Raw genomic sequence first — 22,326 nt, forward strand, 5'->3', positions numbered from 1 at the left:
TTCCCCTCTGCAGTCCTCACATGCTCGGTCTCTGCAGCAGGGCCTCGGCGGGGGCTGGCCCCTGGAGATCCCTGGTAGGGCGTCCGCTGGGCAGGCAAACACAGGGTAAGGCGGGCACCACAGGCACCAGGGAGCCAAGGCAGTGGCCCTGGGAGGGGAGGGCAGGAGGGGCCAAGGGATCTGGGTGAGGCCGGCACGGGCGTCGCCCCTGCCCTGGCTGGATTCAGGCCAGGGTCTCTGTTCATCGTGTTTGTGCAGCTGTTGATAAAAAAACTCAACCCCCACCCCCCCGCACTGTCACCAGGCTGGGCCAGGGCCCCTCCCAGCTGGGGGGGGAGAAACCAATCTAGGGGCGCGCACACACACACACACACACACACTCTCTCTCTCTCTCCCCCCCCCCTCCCCCGCAGCAGCCCTGGCCTGCCCCCCACCACTGCAGCAGGGAGACAAGAGGGAAGGTTGAACCCGTTTTATTTTGGCCTTTGCCCATTCGTAATGACACAGCAAACAAACTGGGGGGGGGGGATGTGGGGGAAGTTAACTCCTGCTGGAAGTCAAACCATAAAGGGGCTGAGGAATGGGAATGGGGGGGTGGGGAGCGAGGAGTTAATGCCCCTCCCTGGCTGGCTCGCCCCGGCTCTCCTGGGACAGAAGGACCCAGTGCCCACCCAGCAGGGCAAGGCCTATCCGGGGCCCAGCCGGGCCCTGGCGCAGAGGAGCTGGGCCCTGGCGGGGGTAGGGTAGCTCTAGCCCAGGGCCGGGGGTGGGGCAGCCTAGGCCCCCTTTTGGCTCAGCCGCCCCAGGGGAAGGGCCAAGGACGTCCCCTCCACACATGGGGGCGCAGCCCCCAGCCCGCCAGGGAGCACACGGCCCTTTGCTTCCCTTGGGGACCACGACCTTTAACCCTGATGACACCAGCAGCTGGGGGGGGGACGGACCACATTGTGGGTGACAAACAAACCTTGGGACCCAGAACCCAATTCAAACCACGTCACCCCCCTGGGGTTGGGGGGGGGAGTGACCCCTCTGTGGTGGAATTACAAGCAAAAGGAACCAGGAAGGGGCAGGGGCTGGCTCCTCAGTGCCCCCCCCATGTCTGTGCCCCCTACGGCCTGGCCCCAGCACTCCCCCCCTCCCCTCCGGCTGTGCATGGCCGACAGGCAGCGGGTGGAGGGGAGGGTTTGAAGCAGCCGGTCACACCGAGAGCAGTCTGGAGGAGCCTTGGGGGGGCAGGCCAAGGCGACGTGCGGGGGGGGGGGGGGGGGTCTGGCCAGGCCCCTTTAATCCTCCTCCTCCTCCTCGATCCGCAGGCGCTTCCTCCGGCGGGGGGGCCGTGTCCCCTCCCCGTCTGAGCTGGGGTCCGGCTGGGCTGGCGCTTCAGCTGAAAGGGAGAACAGATGAGGGACCTCAGGGCTGAGTCCCCCTCCCCCCTCCACATTCCCCTCAGGCCGCCCCCCCTCCAGCTGAGCCCCACACTCAGCCTGTCAGCACTCCAGAGGCTACTCCCACCCCCCAGAGCAGGGGGCACCTGGGGCCCCACTTGGCTCTGCCCCAGGGATGTCCCCGGACAGCAGCTGCCACCAGTGCCGTGTGTGTGCGTGTGTGTGTGTGTGCGTGTGTGTGTGTGTGCGTGTGTGTGTGTGTGTGCGCGTGCGTGCGTGCTCTTGCACCCAGGGCCAGGCAGGCTGCAGGGAGGGGCAGAGGGAGGCACTCGGAGACCTCGGCTTTTGGGGTCCTCGTCGTCGTCACTGTGGATCACACGGCTCCGCTTGGGGCCCAGCTGCGACTGGACAGGAAGATCCCTGCAATGACGGGGGAAGGGATTAGGGGCAACCCCGGCACCCCCAACCCCCAGCTGCCCGCCCCAGCCCAGCCCCTTATGAACACTAGACCTCAACCCCCTGGATGGGACATCATTACCTGTTAGAGATGGGGACACTGAGGCACGGAGGGGCAGGGACTTCCCAAGGCAGAAGGGAGTCAAAGGCAGGAGTCCTGGCTCCCAGTCCCACCTCGCTCCAACCTACCAGGCCCCAGTCCCCCTCTCAGAGCCAGGGACAGAACCCAGGAGTCCTGTGTGGGCACAGAGCCTGGGCGGGGTTACTATTCCTGACTCTCACCTCTCCAGATCAGACCCTGGGGACGCTGGTGGCTGCTCCAGGCCAGGTGTTTCCTCCTCTGAAATGGAACAAGAAAGTGAGAGCAGAGAGAGAGAGAGAGAGAGAGACCGAGAGACCGTGTGTGTGTGCAACACAACAGTCCCCCCACCCCATCTCACTGCTCAGCCTGTCCCCTGCCTCCTGGGGCAGCCTCCCAGGCCAACACCCACCCGTCGCTCACCTGGCACGGCTGGGACCCCTCTCTTCCTCCGGGCCAGCCGCAAGGTCTGCAGGGCCTGGGCTCTCTGCTCCGGGCCGGTGGCCGGCCCCCCCGGGGAGCCTTCCTCTCCCTCAGGTTCCTCCTGGGCGACGGAGGCAGCCGCGCGCCGGAGCTGTTCGGGGCTCAGCTTGGCCGGGATGCGCCAGAAGGATTCCTGCGGGGGGGCGGGGAGGGGCAGTGTTAGTGCCAGGCACAGCCTGACAGGGGCACTCACGCGGGGGGGGGGGGTGTCCCAGTGGAGCCCCCCTGAAAACATCCTTTCCCCTCCGCCCCTGGGCACATACCAGCCACGCTCACAATGCAGAGAGAGAGAGAGAGAGAGAGAGAGAGAGAGAGTGTGACGAAGTGGGAATGTTCTCAATGTTTTCTCTGAATACTGTGTGGGTGCCTCAGTTTCCCCTATGCATTTCTTAAGTATCTTGGTGGTGGAATAAGGGTGTGTGATTGTTGCAGAGCCTTAGAGGGCCAGTGTGATGCTGTCTGCATAGAGAATGGCCAACACCCTGTCTCCTGGCAACTGATGGCCTGGGCCCCTCCCCTGCAAGGGGCCAACTGAAGGTGTTGGAGAACAAAGGGATCAGGGGGCCTCCTGGCCCAGGAAAGAGACAAAGGCCAGAAGAGGGGCTGGAGAGTTTCAGTTTGGAGCTGGCTGGGGAAATGAAGGGGGCCCAGACAGTGCTCTGGCCTCCCCAAGATGGACCTGTCTGAGGGTCCTGGTTTCTGGATCTACAAGCTTTGTTTGGACCGTGTTCCTGTTATCTAATAACTCTTCTGTGTTACCGTCTGGCTGAGAGTCGCGTCTGGCTGCGGAGTTGGGGGGCAGGGCCCTCTGGCTGCCCCAGGACCCCGCTGGTGCAGACTCGCTGCGGGAAGCGCACGGGGGGACGGAGATGCTGAATGCTCCAAGGTCAGACCCAGGAAGTCAAAGCTGTGAAAGCGTCTTGCCCTGGAGCCAGTCCGCTCCGAGAGAGGAGGCTCCCCAGAGTCCTGACTGGCTTGGTAGGGAGCAGTTCCCAAGCGTCCCCCAGGGACTCTGACGGGGGGTAATTACCTGCTCGTTAGCTGGGGCCCGAACCCCGACCTTCCGCAGCAGCTTCTGGAACCCCTGGTTCTCCATGGCGTCCTCATTCTCCTCCAAGAGCGGCACCAAGGGCACGGGCTGGGCGGTGCCTGGGGACAGGGGGCACCGTGAGGATGAACCTGCCCCGCGCATGGGGGAGAGGGGGGTCGGGGCTACAGCCGGGGGATCCTTCGAAACCGGGAATTGCCAGGTGGGGGTGCTAGTGCCAGGGGACTCGGGGGGCTCACGTGGGCGCCGCGTAGGGGAGAGATGCACATGGATCCCCTCCCGATGTCCGGGCTGACCCCAAGGAGCATCTCACCCCAGCCGGTATTGGGGTGCCCCCATTTGCCCCAGGAGGGAACAGATCCCATTCACGAGCCGTGCCCCCGGGACCTTCCCTGCGGCACTGCCGATGTCGGGAGCCCGGGGAGAAGCCGCCAGCATCTCCTGAGCGCGGCAGGGCCATGCCCGGCGCCAGCCACCCTCCCAGCACCGATCCTGCCCCCCGGGTACTAACCATCTTCCTCCCGGTCCTCGGCCGCTCGGTTCAGGCAGTTCTGAAGCCACAGCAAGGAGCCAGCCAGGCCTGCGGGCACAAGGGAGGGCAGAGGTGAGAGATGGCCCCAGGAACGCTCCGAGCTGGAGACTCACAAGCCAGGGATCCCAGCGGGCAGCGGGGCCAGGTCAGCCTTGGCCCAGAGCTCACGGGGGAGATGGAGCCGGGCTGAACGCGGATGGGGCCCCTTTAAGGAGCCGTGGGGCTGGGGGGGGGCAGTGCGGGCACAGGCCTTAACCTGTGTGTGTCTGGGCCAAGGAGCAGAGGCAGCCGGCATTCGCTGCCCCTCATCTCACCCCCAACAGAGGCCCGCGTGCCCCACCCAACAGCTCCCCAGGCCAGTAGGAGGCGCTCACGGGTGCGCCGCCGCCACTGGGGGAGCCAGCGTGCTCCTCACCTCCCTGCCTCAGGCGGCGCGCCAGGCCCTGCACGTCCTGCTCCGGCGCCAGCTGGTTCTTGCTGCCCTGCTCCTGGCGCTCCTCTGCGCCCCCTTCCTCCCAGGCCTCCTCCTCCTCCTCGCTGTCGCTCTCCTCCTCTTCCCCCTCTGCAGAGTCCTCCTGGCCAGCTGCACCCCACGGGGATCTGTCCTCGCTCTGGAAGGGATGGGAGCGACAGTAAAGTCATAGGCCAAGGGCGGGGGGGTCCTGCCCAGGCTCCATTGGGGGGAGAAGGGGGGAGCTGGGTAAGAGAGGGTGCCCAGCCCAGACTCATAGCTGCATCTGATCATAAAGGAGTAGGGTCCAGTGGGTTCGAGCCGGGGGAGGGGGGCCGCACTGGGAGCTAGGACTCCTGGGTTCTATCCCCAGCTCTGCCACGGACTCAACATGTGAGTCATGCCCCCCCCCATGCCTCGGTTTCCCCATGCGTACAATTCGGGACAGGGCATGGCTGGGGGTGGATCAGGGTCTATAAAGTGCCTGGGGACCCTCCAGAGAAGCCGGCGAAGGAAACCGCACCCAAACGGGAATGAATCCCCAGGGCGGGGGGGGGGGCACTTTCAGAGCCCCCCCCATGGGCCTCAGCCCCACGGAAACACATCCCACACAAACGGGAGGGGGGGGGAATTACCCTCTGACCACCCCTCCCAGCAGGGGCAATGGGGGTGTGCCCCTGACAGCAGGGGGGGGACACCCCCCCGCCCAACACACACACAGTGCCGTACCATGCCAGGCAGGCCGGGCTTCCTCTTGCGTTTCTTGTACAGCTCCTTGCGCTCTGCCACCAGCCCCAGGCTCAGCAGCTTCTCCACGACGCGGGCTTTGGAGCGCTTGGCCGTGAGGTGCTTCATGATGTTACCCAGGATATCTGCCGGGGGGGGAAGGGGGGGGGCGGAGAGATTCTGCATCAGGCTGGAGAGCCCCTTTATTACACTGGGCGCAGGGATACGAGGGGGTGAGGAGGTTAATGAGTCCCAGCTGATCAGACCCCCCCGCCCCCCGATCAATCTGCTCCCGCCCCCTGTTCTGCCCCCCGGGATCCCCTGCTTACCATCTGCGCCCTGGAACTCCTCGAAAAGCCGCTGCAGTTCCCGCTCCTGCTCCTCCGTCCACAGCACGAGGCGCGTCCCCTTCCTGGGCCAGAACACGGGCACTCAGGGGCAGGAGGGATGCCCAGCCCCCGCGCCCCCCAACCACGGATCGCACCGCGCTGGGATGGGAGGGACTCCCCCATGGTCACAGCGCATCAGTGACACGGCCGAGAATAGAACCCAGGAGTCCTGGCTCCTAGTCCCCTCACCCCAGTGCCCACCTCCCCCTGGAGACCCCCCGTCCCCCATGCAGAGAGCAGGGGATTTACTGTCCCTGCCACGCTGAGTCCCCAGTGCACGGACGCTGGGTTCTTTTCACTTTGTGGCCGGCTCGGGGCTCCCCCTTGCCCCCCCCCCCCAGCCCCTGCCGTTCAGCTCCCGAGAGGCTCGGGGGGCACCCACCTCTCCCGCGGGAAATCCCTTGCGCTCTCAGCCAGCCCCAGCCGCACCAGCTGCTTGACGACCTGCTTCCGGGTCCGGCCAGGAGCCCGCAGGTGTGCGAGGATGCTGCCGACAACGTCCGCACCTGGGGAGAGGCCAGGGCGCGGTTACAAAAAACGCCTCCCCTCCCCTCTCAGAGCTGGGACAGAACCCAGGAGTCCTGGGCAGCTCCCCCACCCCAGACGCCCCGGCGGGTCATTAACAAGACGGCTGGTACCTTCCACTCCCTTGTATTTCAGGTACAGCTCCCGCAGCTCCTCCTCCTCCTGTGGAGTCCACTTGGGGGCCCTCCGGGCACCAGAGCTGGGGGAAGCAGAGACCCGGTGAGGTGCTGCTGGAGTCGGAGACCCTCCCCTCCCCGGCTGGGACCCTGGAGCTCTAGCCGCCTGCGGCACGTGGGGTGGGGAGGAGGGACGCCCTGCCCTAGGTCACCGTCCTGCAAACCGGCCTTAAATGGGGTGCCGATGTCCCTCCTCTGAGAACCGCCCCCATGCGCAGGGCCTCCTGGGGATTGTGTGCAGCTGGTGTCAGGGCGCTGCCCCTGCCCTAGCAAAGCAGAAGCTAGAGCAGCCCCAAGGCGGCTCTACGTAGTAGCAAGCAGAGCCAAGAATACGGGGAACACAGAGAGGGCTTAGACGCTTCACCCCCACCCCATCCCAGGGCCTCCTTCAAGATGGCAGCCTTCAGCCCAGACTCACCCCTCTCCTTCCTGCAGTGAGCTGTAGCCCTCCGTCATCTCTCGCACGGTGGCCGTGCTCTTCCAGAACAGCAACTCCACATAGACCTTCTTGTTGGTGGCTGCCAGGGCAAAGAACTTGCCCAGTACGTACTTGGCAAAGGTCACCAGCTCCTGGGAAGGCAGGGGGTGGGGTGAGGCGGTTAGAGGCCCATAGGTTAGAGGGTATTCGCTGCTTCCCTGGGCCTGCAGGGAGCGGGGCTTAGCTTAGAGCAGCCCTAAGGCTGCTCTAACTGACAGGCGAGCGTGGAGGTTCGAGGCCCCTCTCCCCGGCATTGGCCGTTCCCTGCTGGCGGGTTGGTGACGCAGGCATAGCCTGGTGAAGGGCGGGCCCTGCCTGGGGCGGCTCCCCAGGGGCCCCTCACCTTGTAGGCGGAGGCCGAGGGGTCGCTGAGCAGGCGATTGAAGATGCAGAAGACGGAGAGCTGGAAGAGCAGCGCCTCCATCTTGAGGTCGTAGGCGATGCGATGCAGCATCTTGGCCACGCAGTGGTTGGTGTGGGCGCTGTTCTGCCGGTAGCCCCGGAGCAGCAGGACATAGGCCTTGACCACGCTGGCGCTGGCAAACCTGGCCCCCACCAGCCCCCAATACACAGGTGAGTGAGCAAAGGATCATGGGACAGCTCAGCCGAGGGACAGGGCCCCTTCCCCAGCCCCCTCCCCCCCAGCTTAGCTTCCAAGAGGCAAGGATCAGCCTCCCTGTACCCAATGGGGAAACCGAGGCACAGAGCAGGCAAACGACTTGCTCAAAGCCACACAGAGCCAGGAATAGAACCCAGGAGTCCTGCCTGCCCCCAAGTCCCTCCACATGCCCAAGAGTCACCCCACAGGGTGACAGCGCCTGCCAGCCGGAGACGTTCTGCCCAGCCCAGGGGCTCAGTGCACCCAGCGTTAGGATCCAGGGCACCTCGACCTACATGGCCCAGCTGGCCTCCTGGATAGAGCGTGTCCCAGCCCTGCTGCCCTGACCCGACCTCCCACCGGCGGGTCCCACTCACCGTTTCAGATAATCCAGGAAGTTGAACTCTTTTTCCGACACCTGGACAGACGCCAGTTCTTCCTCTACCTCCTCTTCCTCCTCCTCCTCCTCCTCCCCCGGCTCCTCGACCTCGGGTGCCGCTTGCCCTGCAATGTCCAGACACCCCAGGATGACGGGGACGCGGCACCACCAGGGAGTCGACGGCGGCAGCACACACAGCCGGCTCCTTACTCCGGGGCTGCCCGCCCAGCACCACCCCGCGGCGGGGCCTGCCCAGGCCCAGCCCGGGCACTCGGGGGTTAAGGGGGCTCCCAGCTGTACGGGGGGGAGGGGGGGGGTGAATGGCTGGACTGAGCCAGGCTGGAGCCATCAGGCTGTGTGAGTGGGAGGGTGGCACTGGGGTGATGGGAGAGGACCCCCCCATCCCCTGGCAAGGATACTCACGAGGAAGAGGAGCAAAGAGAATCTGTCTCAGCAGCTCGATCTCCTCGTCCAGGGCCGCCTGCGGGGAGCCGAACACGTCCTGTTCGGGCCACACCTCCCTGGGAAGGGGACGCAGACAGGTCGGGCCGGGGCGCTGGGGAAGTGAGAGGCCCCCGCGCGCCCCGTCGGCCGGGGCTCCCCCAGGCCAGGGCAAGGGGTCCCCGCCGCCCCCCCCCAGCACTGACGGCAGGTGGGCGCATCGCCCTGGTGACCCCCAGCGGGGCCGGCGGCAGTACCTGGCGGAGCGGAGCAGGGTCAGGGCGGCCGGCGCCCGGCGGCCCAGCAGGCTGTCCTGGATGCGCACCATGGCCTCCGCTCGCTGCTCCTCCACCGGGGTCTCCGAGGCAGCGTCGAAGGGGACCACGTCTTCCGGGAGGGGCTCAGTCCCCTGGCAGGGAAGTGGGGGGCGGGGAGAGGCTGGGGTGACTCAGTGCCTGGCACGGAGGGGCCAGATCCAGCCCTGCCCACAGAGGTACCACAGAACAGCACCATGTCCCATTGGAGGGCTGGCCCCAGGCAGGGGGGCACCAGCCCACTGAGCCCAGCCCCCCCAAATGCCACCTGCCTCCACTGAACCAGATCCCCCATGTCCGGTGGGCTCAGCCCCCCAGAGCAGCACTCCCCACCCCCTATGGATTCAGCCACCTTGGCCCCTGGGGACGGGCGCCTGTCCTGCCCCCCCAACACTATTGGGATACAGCTGCCCTTCCACGATTGCCCCAGATGCCCACACCGGGGGGGCCCCCACAGACTCCCATGCCACCTAGCGTGGCCCACAAGGGGCGTGGCCTGTGCATGTGACAAGGCCACGCCCCCGGTGATGCCCAAGCCACGCTGGGCCAGGTCCCCCAGGGCAGCCCTGACCCAGACCCCGCAGGGACCCCAGGCGCTGCCCCCTCCTACCTGGGCGCAGGCGCCGAGCTGCTCTGCCAGGCTGGGCCACAGCTCCTCCAGCTCCTGGGGGGCGCGGGGCTGTGCGGGGGGGGCCGCCCGGCCGGCCCGGGGCTGCTTCTTCCTCCTCACCCTTTTGCTCTGCAGGGAGGAGACGGCGCGGTGAGAGGCCCCCGCAATGCTCCCCCTGTCCGGCTGGCAGACCCCAGGACCGAACCCCCTGCCCTGAGGCACACAGGAAGCCGAGCTTCTGGCGCCCCCTGCTGGCCACTAGGAGTGACTGTCAGGTAAAGGAGAGTCGGCCACAGCTGGGGGGGGGAAATGTGGGGGCCGTGGGCCAAACCAGGGGCCAGCCCCGCTCCCCCTGTACCCACCCGGGGAGGAGGGGGGTTAGCGTGGCCCTGGGTCAGATCAGGGGCACCTCCCCCTGTCCAAGGGGGGCAAATAAGCAGGTGCCCCCCCCAGACACAACCCCCCCCCCCCCCCCCCCCCGAAGCACCTCTCCCCATCCCAGCCCGCCCCCGCCCTAGCTACCTGCACCACCAGGTTGTTCCTGCCTCGGCAGAAGGCCTCCAGCATCTTGAGGAAGAGGTGGGTGGTCTCCACCAGGTCCCGCAGGAAGCAGCGGGGCTGGCGGGTCTCCTGGAACTTGCGGAAGAGAGCGAGGAAGAGCTCCCGGTACTCCATCAGGTAGAAGATGTTATCTGGGGGGGAGCGTGTCACAGCAAGGGAGAGTGAGCGAGCGCCCTGGCCTGGCCGGGGGTCAGCGCCCACCAGGCAAAGGGGCTGACACAGGACTGGTGGGGCTGGGCAGCCTAGGGGAATGAGGTGTGGGGGGGGCTTTTCCCTCTAGAGGGCGCTGGCCCCGATCTGGCTGCAGGGCAGGGGACTGGCTGGTTTGGGGGAAAGGGGTAGGAGATGGGGCACCAGGCCTTTCTCCTCTAGGGGGTGCCAGCTCCCATCCGGCCCCAGGGTGGGGACTGGCTGGCTCAGGGCGGTGGGGAATGGGACCTCCCCCTTCAAGGGGGAGCTGGCCCCGATCCAGCCCCAGGGCAGCTATGACCATGTCACCCCATGTCATAGCTCGGAGGCCCAGTACCAAGGGGCTGGGAGCCCCAGTTAAGAGCAACCCCTCCCCGCAGCTGGCTCCAAGGGGTAGGGGTGGGGGCTGAGTGCCCGGAGGGGTGGGGACTGGCCCGGGGGTGCACTCACTCTTAATGATCTTGCTGCATTCCCGCACGGCCTCGTCCGGGGAGCGATCCATCTCCTGCACTGTGGTCAGCAGCTCCCGGTAGGCCTTCAGGGCCAGGTGCATTCTGGGCACGGAGCAGAGGCTGGTCAGGAGAGTACCCCCCCTTGGGCAGCCGCTCTTGGCACCTAGCTCAGGTGTGTGTGTGTGGGGGGGCGGGACATGGTCCCCCTTGCCCCCCAGGGGAGGGTAAGGTGGCAGGTGACAGGCAGAGGGTGAAGGGAGTCAACCAAGGACTTCTGGAGTTGAGAACTGGGGAAAGAACCCAGCCATCCTGGCTTCTAGCCCCACCCCCTTCTCTAAGCCACTAGACAACCCCCCCTCCCCTCCCTGAACAAGGGATAGAACCCAGGAGTCCTGGCTCCCAGCCCCCCCCCAGCTCTAACCACTAAACTGCATTCCCTCCCTGCACTGGGCCGTTCCGGTCCCATTCAGCGCCCCCCCAGGCCCGGTGGAGAGGGGCGGTCGGGCGCCCTGCTCACCGCCTGGCCCACGACGTAGCCTCCTTCTTGTCCAGGAGCATGGCCTCGTAGTAGGCGGTGAGGTTCTGCTCGATGAAGTGGAAGGCGCGGACGCTGACCGTCTCGGACACCAGCTCGGGCCGGAAGCGCCGGCCGCGGTTGAAGGCCATGAAGAAGGCCATGGCCCACAGGTAGTAGGTCTCGTCATGCTGCTGGCTTTTCTCCCGGAGCAGCTGGTCCTGGGGAGCACATACAGGTTGGGGGGGCAGCGGGGACCCTCCTGCCCAGCCCCCACCCCCGAGACCCTCCCATGCTGCTCCGGGGCGCTGACGGGATTGGAGCTAGTGATGCTGAATAACCAACCCCTGAGCTGCCCCCCACCCCAATTCCCCCTGCATCACTGCCCCCCTGAGGGCAGGGGAAACTGCCCAGCCTGGGGTCAGAGGCTCCCAGCCGCGCACTGCAGCGCCCGCCCGGCAGGCGGGGCCGGGAGGGGCGGGGGCCCGGTGCTGCCGTGACCACCGCCCGCGCTCACCTTGACCAGGCGCATGAGGGGGTTGTAGCAGCTCTCCAGGAAGTCTCCGCAGAACTCCCTCAGGAAGAGGCGGACGTTGAGGGCCGAGCGCCGGCGCGGCTCTGCCTCCCGGGCCGGCTGCCGGCGCTTGGGGACCCGCCGCGGCTCCTTGCCCAGGTCGTGGCTGTGCTCTTTCAGCTGCGGGGGGGAGGGGGGGAAGAGAGTGAGGAGAGGAACATTCCCCCCACATCCCCCCCGCCCCTCCCGATCGCTCTGTCCCAGATTCACAGGGTCCGCTCTATGTCCCAGCCCCCAGCCACATGGGATCCAAATGGCCTCGGATCAGTCTCTGCTGCCTTCCTCCAGCCCTGCTCCTTCCTCAGCTCCCAAGGGAGAGCCCCCCATCCGTCACCCCCCCCCAAACATACACAGAGCTCCCCTCCCCCCGGTAAGGCCGGCCAGGCGTGGGCAGAAGGCACCTACGTTGTGCAGCCCCTTGTGGAACACGAGGTCCCTGTCGCCGATGGATTTCAGCCCCTGGACCACGTAGGAGCCGCCGAACCGGGAGTGCCTGGGGGCACAGAGGTTGGGGTGAGCCAGGCGAGGGGGCGGGGAAAAGAAGATGAGCTGCAGCGCCCCCCCCCAGAAGGCAGCAGCCTCTGGCACACAGGAACGCGGTGCCCTCTGAACTGAGGGGCAGGAGAAGGGTGGGCCAGAGCAGTTCCTGCACAGCTCGGTGCCCCTCAACCCCGACCCGCAGCCCCCTGCTAGCCCCACCCTGGGCTTCCCCCTCCCCTCAGCTCTGCCCGTGCCCCTCAACCCCAACCCGCAGCCCCCTGCTCGCCCCACCCTGGGCTTCCCCCTCCCCTCAGCTCTGCCCGTGCCCCTCAACCCCAACCCGCAGCCCCCTGCTAGCCCCACCCTGGGCTTCCCCCTCCCTTCAGCTCTGCCCGTGCCCCTCACTCCCGACCCGCAGCCCCCTGCTAGCCCCACCCTGGGCTTCCCCCTCCCCTCAGCTCTGCCCGTGCCCCTCAACCCCCACCCGCAGCCCTCTGCTAGCCCCACCCTGGGCTTTCCCCTCCCCTCAGCTCTGCCCGTGCCCCTCAACCCCAACCCGCAGCCCCCTGCTAGCCCTGCCCTGGGCTCCCCCCTCCCCTCAGCTCTGCCCGTGCCCCTCAACCCCGACCCGCAGCCCCCTGCTAGCGGCTGCCCACTGCACAAACAGCACGCCATGGAGATCTAGATGGTGTATGGAGCCCCAAACTCGTGTCGCCAGGCCGGTGTCGAGCCCACTTCTCTGAGGGGAGGCACCTGATCCCCCAGCCTCCCTCCCCCTGCCTCAAGGAGCCAGCTGCAGCCCCCAGCTCACCTGCTCCCTCGCTGGAACGCCCGGCTCTTCCTCTCCGCCAGCTCCCTCTGCCGCAGCACCTCCAGGTCCCTCACGTCTGCCACCTGCTCCTTGGCCGGGCGGGCCTGCCCCGTGGCCACCAGCTGCTCCGGATCCTGCTGGGACAGCAGGCTGGTGACCTGCCCATCCTACAATACGGCCACTCCTGGGGGACTACATATCCCAGTTGGCACTGCTCCTCTGGGCTGGGGGGCAGGGTGAAGGCCCCGCTGAGACTCCTTGCGGGTGGGGTGGTGAGGCCAGCTGCCAGGGGCTCCGTGCTGGGCCTCTTGGAGAGATGCCAACACCCCCATGCACAAAGGTGTGGTCCCCCAGCCCCTTGGCACAACTGGCTGCCGTATGTTCTGCCCCCCAAAAACATGCATTGCTTCCCCCTCTGCCCCCCAGAAATGGATGAATCCAGCCAGCTTCCAACCCAGGAGTGCAGCTGGGGGGGCGCCCTCCTGTCTCAGGCCCCCTGCTCCCCACCCGGGCTCACCTGGTCCCTGAACATCAGCGAGATGATCTCCAGCACGTGCAGGCCCCACTGCTGCTCGGCCGAGGAGCTGGCCAGGAACTTCAGCAGGTCGTCCATGCCGCTGACGTGTATGGCCCAGAGCACCCGGTCGTGGGTACTGGCGTCGTCATCCACGCTCTGGCACACGGGAAGGGGTGTGGGGCTGAGCGTGGGGCAGGGGCCCAGCCTCCAGCCTCCCCTGGCTACGCCCCGCCACCGGGGGGAGCTCACGCCACACAGGAGCAGAGCCTGGCTTCTCCCTGGGTCTCCCACCCTTCCCCAGGGCACGGTGTCCCAGCAGGAAGATCCCGGAACTCACTACCTGCCCCCCATGCGGGGAGTGAGAACCGGCTGCAAGAGATGACAACCCCCACCCCCCACCCCACCCACACTCCACCCCTCCCAGATTGCCTCCAGTAGTGGCAGCTCCCCCCAGCCCTCCTCCTCACATCAGGGCTGCTGGCCATTCGCCAGCCACACGTGGCAAGGAGACGGAGACCCCTCCCCTGCCCACCAGGGGGATCAGCCCCCCCCCCCATTACCTTCTCCTCCTCGGGGTCGGCGGGGATATGAAGCACGTTCCGCACCAGCAGCAGAATTCTCTCGACCAGCAGGTTGTCCTCTTCCTGCCTCTGCTCCCAGTCCTGGGGGGACCAATGAGAAAGTGACTGACGGAAACCCGCTGCCTCCCAGCTCATCCCAGCCCTCCGGGAGCAGGTTTGGGGCCCATCCTACATGGCCTATGGGAATTAGGCACTTGACTCAGTGCCAAACTCCCCTTGCCGTCCCCTCCCACCCCCCTCCCCGCAGGCCGGGGCCACACTCACCAGCTGCAGCAGGTCGTAGAGTTTCTCGCTCAGCACCCCGAACACCTTCTCACTGGCGAACGCCTGGCGGGGAGAACCCAGCATGAGGGCCGAGGCCGGGAGGAGAGCGCCCCCTGTGGCATGGGGCGGGAGGGGTATGGCCCAGGGATGCCGGGGGGACGCTGGCTGATGTGGAGCCAGCAGGGGGAGCTTAAGGGCAGACAGGCCTTGTACCCACCCCTCCAGCTCCAGGACGCAGGCAGCCCTGGTAAAAGGCGGCCAGCTCTGGGGGGGAGCAGCCAGCCAGGGGGCAGAGAAGGGTAATTTTAGCTCCGGGCACCTGGACACGGATTTCCCGGTCACCCAGAGGCCCCCCGCTCCTCCCAGTGGCACAAAGGGGGCATCCAGGGCTGGAAAGACCCAAGGATCTCTGTGACCACCCTCCTCCCGCCATTCAGCCCCGTGTCAGACTGGGACAGGTGGCTACTTTTACCTAACAGGGCCACCTTGGCTCACCCCCCGCTGGGATGGGGGCAGCTGCCCCCCTTCCCCACAGCCCTGTTATCCCGGAGGGGGGAAGAGGGCAGGCAGCCTCACCTCTTTGTAGGCCTGCAGGTAGGACACAACCTGCAGGAAGCAGTGCCGGGAGCCGGGGTCGTGCGGGACTTTGCCGAAGCAGAGCAGGGCCGGCTGGGTCAGGTTCACCATCAGCCTGTGGGAGGAGACCGGGGGGGGACTCGCAGACATGGCAGGAGCCTCCGGCACCGTGCAGACCCTTCCCCCGGGGCGCAGCCACCCAGCTCTCGGGCGACTTCTCGCCAGGTGCAGGACCCGGCAGAGCGCCTGCTGGAGGCCAACAAGCTTGCTGCAGCCTTGGGATTTAGATCCAGAGGTCCCAGGTTCAATCCCGGCTCACCCACCCAGGGCTGTGGGTTCCTCGCCCAGCCCAGCCCAGCCCTCTGCACCGCAGCCACCCCCGGAGCTCCAGAACAGGGACTGGGGCCGACAGTTCTGCTCCTCCGGACCCAGGCAACGCTCCCGCCTGGGGGAGACGGATCGTCCCAGACTGCGGAACTACCCGCCACAGGATCCTACCGCTTCCTGCATCTGCCTCCTCCGATATGAGCCCAGAGCAGCACGGACACTGTAGCTATAAGACACCCACCCCCAGGAGGGACGCTAGCCACGTGGCTTGGCGCCAGGCTGGGCGGAGAAGCCCGCAGGCCGGGAGTGGACGCCGTGGGGCCGTACCTGACGACAGCGTCGAAGAGCAGCTTGTCCTGTGGGTACTGGGCGATGAGGGGCAGCAGGTCGTTCTGCAGGATCTGGGCCGCGCCCAGCTGCTGGCGGACGTCCCGCGTCTCATCCTCATAACGCAGGTAACGGATCAAATCCTTCACGCTCTCTGGGGGAGGGGGGGGAGCAGAGGGTGTGACCCCCACAAGCGCCCAGCCTAGCTTCTCTGCCCCCCCACGCAGAGTCCTGGCCCTGCCCACACAAGCAGCCGGTCTCCTCCCCCCCAGAGCTGGGCGCATCCAAAGGGACCACGCAGCGGCTGGGACGGAAGCCGCTTTGAAACACCCTTCAGGCGGGGCACTTCTTCCTTTGGGGCAGGGGAAGGGCAGAGCTGAGGGTCACTACCCTTTTAAGAAAGATCTCAAGCACCCAGTGAGGGGGAAAGGGTCGGTCAGCACCCCCCTACTGGGGAAAGGAAGGCACGGAGAGGAGAAGGGACTGGAACCCAGGAGTCCCAGGGAGCAGCTCCCAACCAGGAACCCAGCCATCCCCTCCCGGGTCGGCCTGGTGAGCCAAGGATCTTCCCACCCAGGGACTGGCCCCCCCACAGCCTCAGCGACAGTCAGCACCCCATTCTGGGCTGACCCCTCGCCGGCGTACCCAAGCAGTCGGGCTCCTTGTGGTACACGTCCCCCTCCAAGTAGCCCAGGGCGCTGCACGTTGCCAGGAGCTCGCAGTTCATCATGTACAAGTCCATAAATCCCAGCCCAGCCAGAAGAGGGAGCGGCCAGAGAGCCAAACCTGCAAGGACAGAGCCAGTGAGGCCTCCCGCCACAGCCCAGGACGGGACCCGCCAGCCCCACCCCTCACTCCAGCCCTTCGCACATCTACAGGGTCTCCGAGCCCTTCGCCAGCGGTCATGAGGGGTTGGGGGTGGAAATTACTCTCCCTCCATGACCAAGTGGGGAAACTGAGGCAAAGCAAGATTAAGTGACATATCAAGGGTCATGCAGTGATCCAGGAACACAGCTAGGGGGTAGAACTCAAGAATCCCAACTCCCAACCTCCTCCCCCCCACCACCAACCACTAGACCCCACTCCCCTCCCAAAGCCAGGGACGGAACCCAGGAGTCCTGGCTGCCCACCCCCCTGGTCTAACCACTAAACCCCACTCCCCTCCCAGAGCCAGGGACGGAACCCAGGAGTCCTGGCTGCCCACCCCCCTGGTCTAACCACTAGACCCCACTCCCCTCCCAGAGCCAGGGACGGAACCCAGGAGTCCTGGCTGCCAGCCCCCCCCCCACACTCTAACCACTAGTCCCCGCTCCCCGTGAACCCAGCAGCGAGCAAAGACCCAGCGGAGGACGGGACGCGGACGCACAGGCAGGCACTGGGGAGCTGCCGAGCGCTGGAATGAGCGGCGAGCCTGGGGGACCAGCCCACGACACCTGTCTCTGGGGAGGAGCCCTCCCCCCACGGCCTGGCTGCCGGTGGGGGAGTTGCTATGGAAGCAGCGCCCGGTGCCCTGGAGACCCAGACGAAGGCAGCAGGATCAGGTGGCCTGCTAAGCAACACGGAGCCGGCTCCCTGGCAGATGGAGACACGTGGCAGCTGGCAGCGGGGGGAGGGAGGGGAGACCAGGACGCCCCCCCCCAAACATCAAGGTTCCTTCAGCTTCCCACTCAGAGAGGTGCAGCCTGGGGAGCCCAAGGCACCTGCAGCTCGTGCCACGCCACGCCCAGCCTCTCACCTGCCCCATCGGCACCTCCAGCTTCCCCCATCCCCCCCACGCTGGGGCCCACCCGCAGAACAACCCCCCCCCCCCAGTCACAGGGACATTCACTCCCTGCCCTGGAGCACAGCACCTGACAGTTCCCACAGCCCCATGGTTCGGGGGCAGGATGCTGCCCGCTCCCGAGCCGGGTGATACCGGGACACAGTGCCCCGGGAGAGGAGGCGACCCACCTGGGATCACACAAGGAGTCAAGGGAAGAACCCAGGAGTCCTGGCTCCCAGTCCCCTGCTCTGCCCACTCAACCCCTCACTCCCGGCCCAGAGCCGGGGGCCTGGCCGTTAGCTACGTGTGTCACAACCAGGCTGTCCTTCCAACAGGCCAATTCACACCTGCGAACAGGAAAGGCTGTTCCCCACCCCATCCCCACAGCACCGTGAGCCTGTGGAACTCACAGCCACAGGAGATCACCGAGGTCAAGCACGGAGAAGGACTGGGCATTAAAAAACAGCCGAGAGTTTTGGCCAGGCTGGAAACGGTCCTGCTCCAGGCCACAATCCACCCACTAACTACCACGGCCAGAAGGAAACGGCCCTTTGCACCTGCCCTCAGCGGAGACGGAATCCCGGCCGGATGGTCCCCTGGGTGACGCAGCCTGGCCAAGATTCAGGAGTGACACCCAAACAGCAGCAACGCCCCCCCAGGGGAACAGCCCCCCCTTCCCTCCAGTACAGATGTGAATCTAAGGGCCCAGGAGGGAGGCAACCGGAGCCCTTGACCACCAGAGCCAGGCTGGGCCGAGGGTCCAGCAGAAAAACTGCACAGTCCGGAGCAGCGTTGGCTCCAGGATTCCCCCCCCCCCCATGCCTCCTTTCCCTGTGACCCCCTTTCTGCTTCCAGCCCAGCCGGTTCCCCCACCCCGGCGCGCACTCACAGAGCCGGTCGTCCCAGGCGCTCCGCCAGTCCGCCCCCACCTGCCCTACAGCTCCCGGCAGATGAACTCTCTGCTGCCGGCGTCCGCCCTAAAAAAGGCCTTTGCTTCCCCTCCCTCCCCCCCTGCCCCCCGCAGCGCACCGGCACCACCCCCGGGAGCTGGCACATCACATAACTCCCTTATGCAACTGCTCCACTTCCCCTGAGCACCGCCCGAGTTAACCCAAGGGGGGCCAGACCGGCCCGGGAGGGGCTGGCCGCGCTAAAGCAGGTCACTGTGTCGGGGAGCAGAGCCGCCCCCTCCCCACAGCCAGACGGTTTATATTTCACCCACTGGCTGCGTGCACCTCAGCCTGATGCCCCATGCCGGGCCGGCCCGCGGCACCCAGCGCCTGCCCGCGGCACCCAGCGCCCGAGGAGTCAGGCAAAAGGCACCCATGCCAGCACGAAGAGCTTTGGGAAGGGGACAACCCGGCCGACCCCCCAGCGAGGGATTTACACCCGTTTTAGGGGGCTGAAGTGATTCACAGAAGGTTCAGCGGAACACAGGTGGGAAGAGAACCCAGGAGTCCTGACTCTCCTCCCCCCCACCCCGTTCTAGCCACTAGACTGGCCCCCCCTTCCCCAATTAAATCACCCCGCGGGGCAGCCAGACAGACAATTGGGTGATGGTCACCCGCCTCCTACTTCAGTCTGAGCCCCAGAGGGCGGCTGAGACATCAGCCTGCCCCGGGTGCTCCCCTGGCCTGGGGCCTCCCCAGCCTGCCCCAGCTCAAGGCTGGGGGTTTCAGAGGTGCCCCCAGACAGCCATGGCATCCTGCCCCCCCCCATCCAGGGCCTCCAGCTCTTCCGACCCCCATGTGGAAGGGTTGGGCTGGGGCCAGGGTCCTACCCCTTTCCCAGGGAGCCTCACCAATCCCCCTGTTGGGAAAGCCAGCCTCAGTTTCCCCTAGTGGGCTGCTCCAAGGCCAGTGCTCCAGCTGGGGTGAGGGCAGTTCCTAGGGACCTGACCCGACATTTCTAGTGGGGAAAAGCAAAGTCGGATGAGGGGGTGGGGCCCCTAACATCTAGCTGGCCTCAGTTTCCACCTCCCCGCTTTATCGATTACCCCTCAGCCCCCCACAAGCAGCCCTCCGCTGCCTCGGGGCAGCAGCGAGCGGCGGGATGATCGTGACAGACACAGCGATGCGGTGCTGTGTAAGGGACCTGGCGTCTCCTCTCCCACCCCCAGCCCGGCTCCATTAACAAAGGCCGAGCGAGGAGGCTGAAATAAATGGGTCACGAGGCGCAGCGTGAGGCCTGCCGAGCGCACGAGGCACCGGCAACGTCACCGCCGCACGTGGGCCCAGCTCCACGGCTCCTGGCCTGCTCAGCCACCCCCTCCCCGCCCCATGAAACTGCCTCTCCCGAGGCCACGTGAGACGGCGCCGAGGGGAGGGGGAACGGCAGCTCCAATCCGGGCCCCATCTCTGCTGCCCCCCCCAGCTCCTTCCCCCACCAGTTCCCTTTGCCGCGAGAAAATGTTGCGCTGGTTTGAAGCAGGTTAGTTAGACGGGCGCCAGCCACTGGAAGGATGCTCTGGTTCCAGTCCAAACCCTCTTGGGACACGCTTCAGCCGAACCGAGATGGGAGTGCCCACCCGCTGGTCAAACTGAACCGGTTTTAAAAGACCAGTTTACACTGGTCCAGATTCCCCACGCAGCCAGGACCCCATCCCACGGGGCAGCGGCTAGCCAGGGGGAGCCGTTCCTGAGGACAGGGAGAGGAGAAATTGCCGCTCTTGGAGGCCCGGCAACCTGGCAGCTCCAGGGCACGCGGCAAACCGGCGGTCAGGAAGAAACTGCCCCCAGCAGCCCCACGACTGTCCACTAGGGGCTCCCTTGCAGCGGGTTCATGGCGCTGGCTCCTTGATCTCATGGGGGTCAGGCAGTTTATACCCCGCACCCCCGACTATCCGGAGGCCAGACCAGCCTTGTGGGGCTGACTTGAGGAGGCAGGTGTGTGGAAATTAGCTCCCTGTATTCACTCCCCTCCATCCCTCTCTGCAGGACAGAGCTGCTGCCAGCGAAGGGGGGGCAGCATCTGCAAACAGGCCTAGAGAGCGGGGAGCCAGCGCCCCAGACACCCAGGGGACCCACAGCTGGCCTGGTTCCAGCCCAGACAGAACCAGGCCCAACGACAGAACCAGCGCTGCCAGGTTTATCCCCCCGCTTCCTCGCACACTTCCCAGCCTCTGGAATTTGCTGCCCCGACTGGTCGAGGGGCCCAGATTGGTTGGTCTCTGGGGCACGGTGAAGGGGGATCCTTTGCCTACGAGGGGGCGGGAGGGCACCGACTGGTTGTGGGAGCCCGGCCGAGCCGGATCGCACACCTTGAGCCGGGAGGAAAGACGCCTTTTGATAAAGCTCACGTCAATTATGAAACAATAAAGGATGCAACCGACCCCCACTCGGGCTGGCGGGGACGTGTCTGGTTACATTGATTCCTTCTGCCGCGCAGGGCCACGGGCCGTGAAACCAATCACCAACACTCCGGTCTAGACGAACCCCCCAAAGGAGCCTCACCACGATCCCCGCTGCTTCGAGCTGTGGTGAGCGTCAGCCGGGCAGCGCAGGGTGGGTTCCCCACATGCCAGCCGAGTGGGGACACGTGCTCTGTGCTCCCCGTGCCCTCGGCCCCAGAGATCCCAGCGCCGCTCGAGGGCCCCGGGGAGGCAGCTGGGAAACTCGCGCTCTCATCCAGCAGCCGGAGAACTCGGGGTTCAGGTTTTACGGGGAGGGTCTCCCCCCCATCACAGTGCTGGAAAATCAGGGACTGGCTGGAAATCGTTCCCTAGGTGTTCGCTATTGTTGGGGACCCTAAACCGTCCCCGTCTCCCCCCAGGCAAGCCCTCTGCAGCTGTAGGGTCTGGCTCCCAGGCTGACCCCCCCCCCCCCCAGCCCCCATTGCTCGGGATTCACCCCACCCCCCCAACACTGTCCATTGCTAGGCGCCGGCAGCCCCGCATGGCGCACACCTACACGCTCACGGGGCGCCCACCAGAAGGCAGCCACCTCTTGGGGGGAGGAGAGAGCTGATGACCAGGCCGGGAAGGGGGGGGGGGGGGGCAGGAGGAAAAATACGGCCCAGTTCTTGCCACCAGCACCTCGTGATCCGAATGCACCAGTCCCTGATTCAACACCCCCAAAAGCTACCCCCCAAAAGCTCTAAACAGACACCCCCCCTGTAGTAACCCCTATAAAAAACACAGCACAGCCTTTCCCCGGGAACCCCCCAAACCCCAGCTCAACTCCCCCATCTGGGGAATCCCCCAAACCCCAACACAGCCCCCCACTCCCACCCCAGGAACCCCCAAACCCCAACACAGCCCCCCCAAACCCCAACACAGCCCCCCACTCCCACCCCAGGAACCCCCCAAACCCCAGCTCAGCCCCCCCAAACCCCAACACAGCCCCCCACTCCCACCCCAGGAACCCCCCAAACCCCAGCTCAGCCCCCCCAAACCCCAACACAGCCCCCCCCTCCCACCCCAGGAACCCCCCAAACCCCGGCTCAGCCCCCCCCACCCCAGGATCCTCCCAAACCCCAACACAGCCCCCCACTCCCACCCAGGAACCCCCCAAACCCCGGCTCAGCCCCCCCCACTCCCCCCCACGAGCCCCCCAAGCCCAGCTCAGCCCCCCCATCTGGGATCCCCCCGAAGCCTGGCACAGCCCCCCCCACCCCGGGATCCCCCCAAACGCCAACACAGCCCCCCCAAGCCCCAGCTCAGCTCCCCCCCATCCGGGATCCCCCAAACCCCTGCTCCGCCCCCCCGGGATCCCCCAAACTCCGGCTCAGCACCCCCCCCACGAGCCCCCCCAAGCCCAGCTCAGCCCCCCCCCATCCGGGAACCCCCAAACCCCTGCTCAGTCCCCCTCCCACCCTGGGATCCCCCAAACTCCGGCTCAGCCCCCCCCACGAGCCCCCACGAGCCCCCCCAAGCCCAGCTCAGCCCCCCCCGAACCCCCCAACCCCGGCCCAGCCCCCGCAGCCCGGCGCCCCCCCGCGCCCCTACCCGGCCCGGGCTCCCGCGGCGGCAGCGAGCCTCGGATGGCGCCGAAATCCTGCCAGGCCTTAAAAGGGCAACAGCAGCCGCCCCCTGCATCCCCCCGCCCGGCCTGTGCCAAGCGAAGCTGCGAGCTCCCCTTTGCTGGGGAAAGCGGCGAGTCTCCCCCCCAGAGGGGAAACTGAGGCACGGACAAGGGGCGGGGCGGCTCAGCTGAGGCTGCATCTCAGAGCCGGGGATAGAAGAACCCAGGAGTCCTGGCACCCCCTCCCGCTCTAACCACTAGCTCCCACTCCCCTCGCAGAGCTGGGAACAGAACCCAGGAGTCCTGCCCTCCCCGCTGGGGGGGGGCCCTCTGGATGTCCCCATCAGGGTCTCCTTTCTG

General features: G+C 66.6%; 1 protein-coding gene and 1 long non-coding RNA gene across 8 annotated transcripts; one reads left to right on the forward strand and one right to left on the reverse strand.

The window, feature by feature from the left end:
* Positions 1–545: 545 nt before the first annotated feature.
* Positions 546–22,048, reverse strand: TIMELESS (timeless circadian regulator). Of its 7 annotated transcripts, none has more exons than XM_054013182.1 (30): positions 21,951–22,048; positions 15,889–16,029; positions 15,244–15,397; positions 14,590–14,704; positions 14,014–14,076; positions 13,729–13,830; positions 13,169–13,324; positions 12,652–12,785; positions 11,766–11,853; positions 11,304–11,480; positions 10,790–11,007; positions 10,271–10,374; positions 9,593–9,762; positions 9,071–9,199; positions 8,404–8,555; positions 8,129–8,226; positions 7,704–7,830; positions 7,072–7,273; positions 6,669–6,820; positions 6,188–6,273; positions 5,932–6,055; positions 5,490–5,572; positions 5,164–5,306; positions 4,399–4,594; positions 3,963–4,031; positions 3,434–3,552; positions 2,344–2,536; positions 2,124–2,181; positions 1,723–1,805; positions 546–1,384 (listed from the first exon to the last, which is right to left on the reverse strand). In XM_054013182.1, exons 2-30 carry the CDS (start codon positions 15,983–15,985, stop codon positions 1,284–1,286), a joined length of 3,693 nt encoding a protein of 1,230 aa, XP_053869157.1. In that variant the 5' UTR covers positions 15,986–16,029; positions 21,951–22,048; the 3' UTR covers positions 546–1,283. The 7 variants fall into 7 exon arrangements, with proteins under 7 accessions (XP_053869157.1, XP_053869154.1, XP_053869155.1 ...); XM_054013179.1 differs by having other exon boundaries at positions 12,652–12,788; XM_054013180.1 differs by lacking the exon at positions 21,951–22,048 and adding an exon at positions 20,914–20,998 and having other exon boundaries at positions 12,652–12,788.
* Positions 9,209–13,165, forward strand: LOC128828483 (uncharacterized). Its single transcript, XR_008443191.1, has 4 exons — positions 9,209–9,345; positions 9,624–9,748; positions 10,825–10,959; positions 13,078–13,165. It is a non-coding gene; the product is annotated as an uncharacterized LOC128828483 (long non-coding RNA).
* Positions 22,049–22,326: the final 278 nt, after the last annotated feature.

This window comes from Malaclemys terrapin, chromosome 23 (assembly GCF_027887155.1).
Source record: "Malaclemys terrapin pileata isolate rMalTer1 chromosome 23, rMalTer1.hap1, whole genome shotgun sequence".
In the NCBI taxonomy this organism is placed as follows: domain Eukaryota; kingdom Metazoa; phylum Chordata; order Testudines; family Emydidae; genus Malaclemys; species Malaclemys terrapin.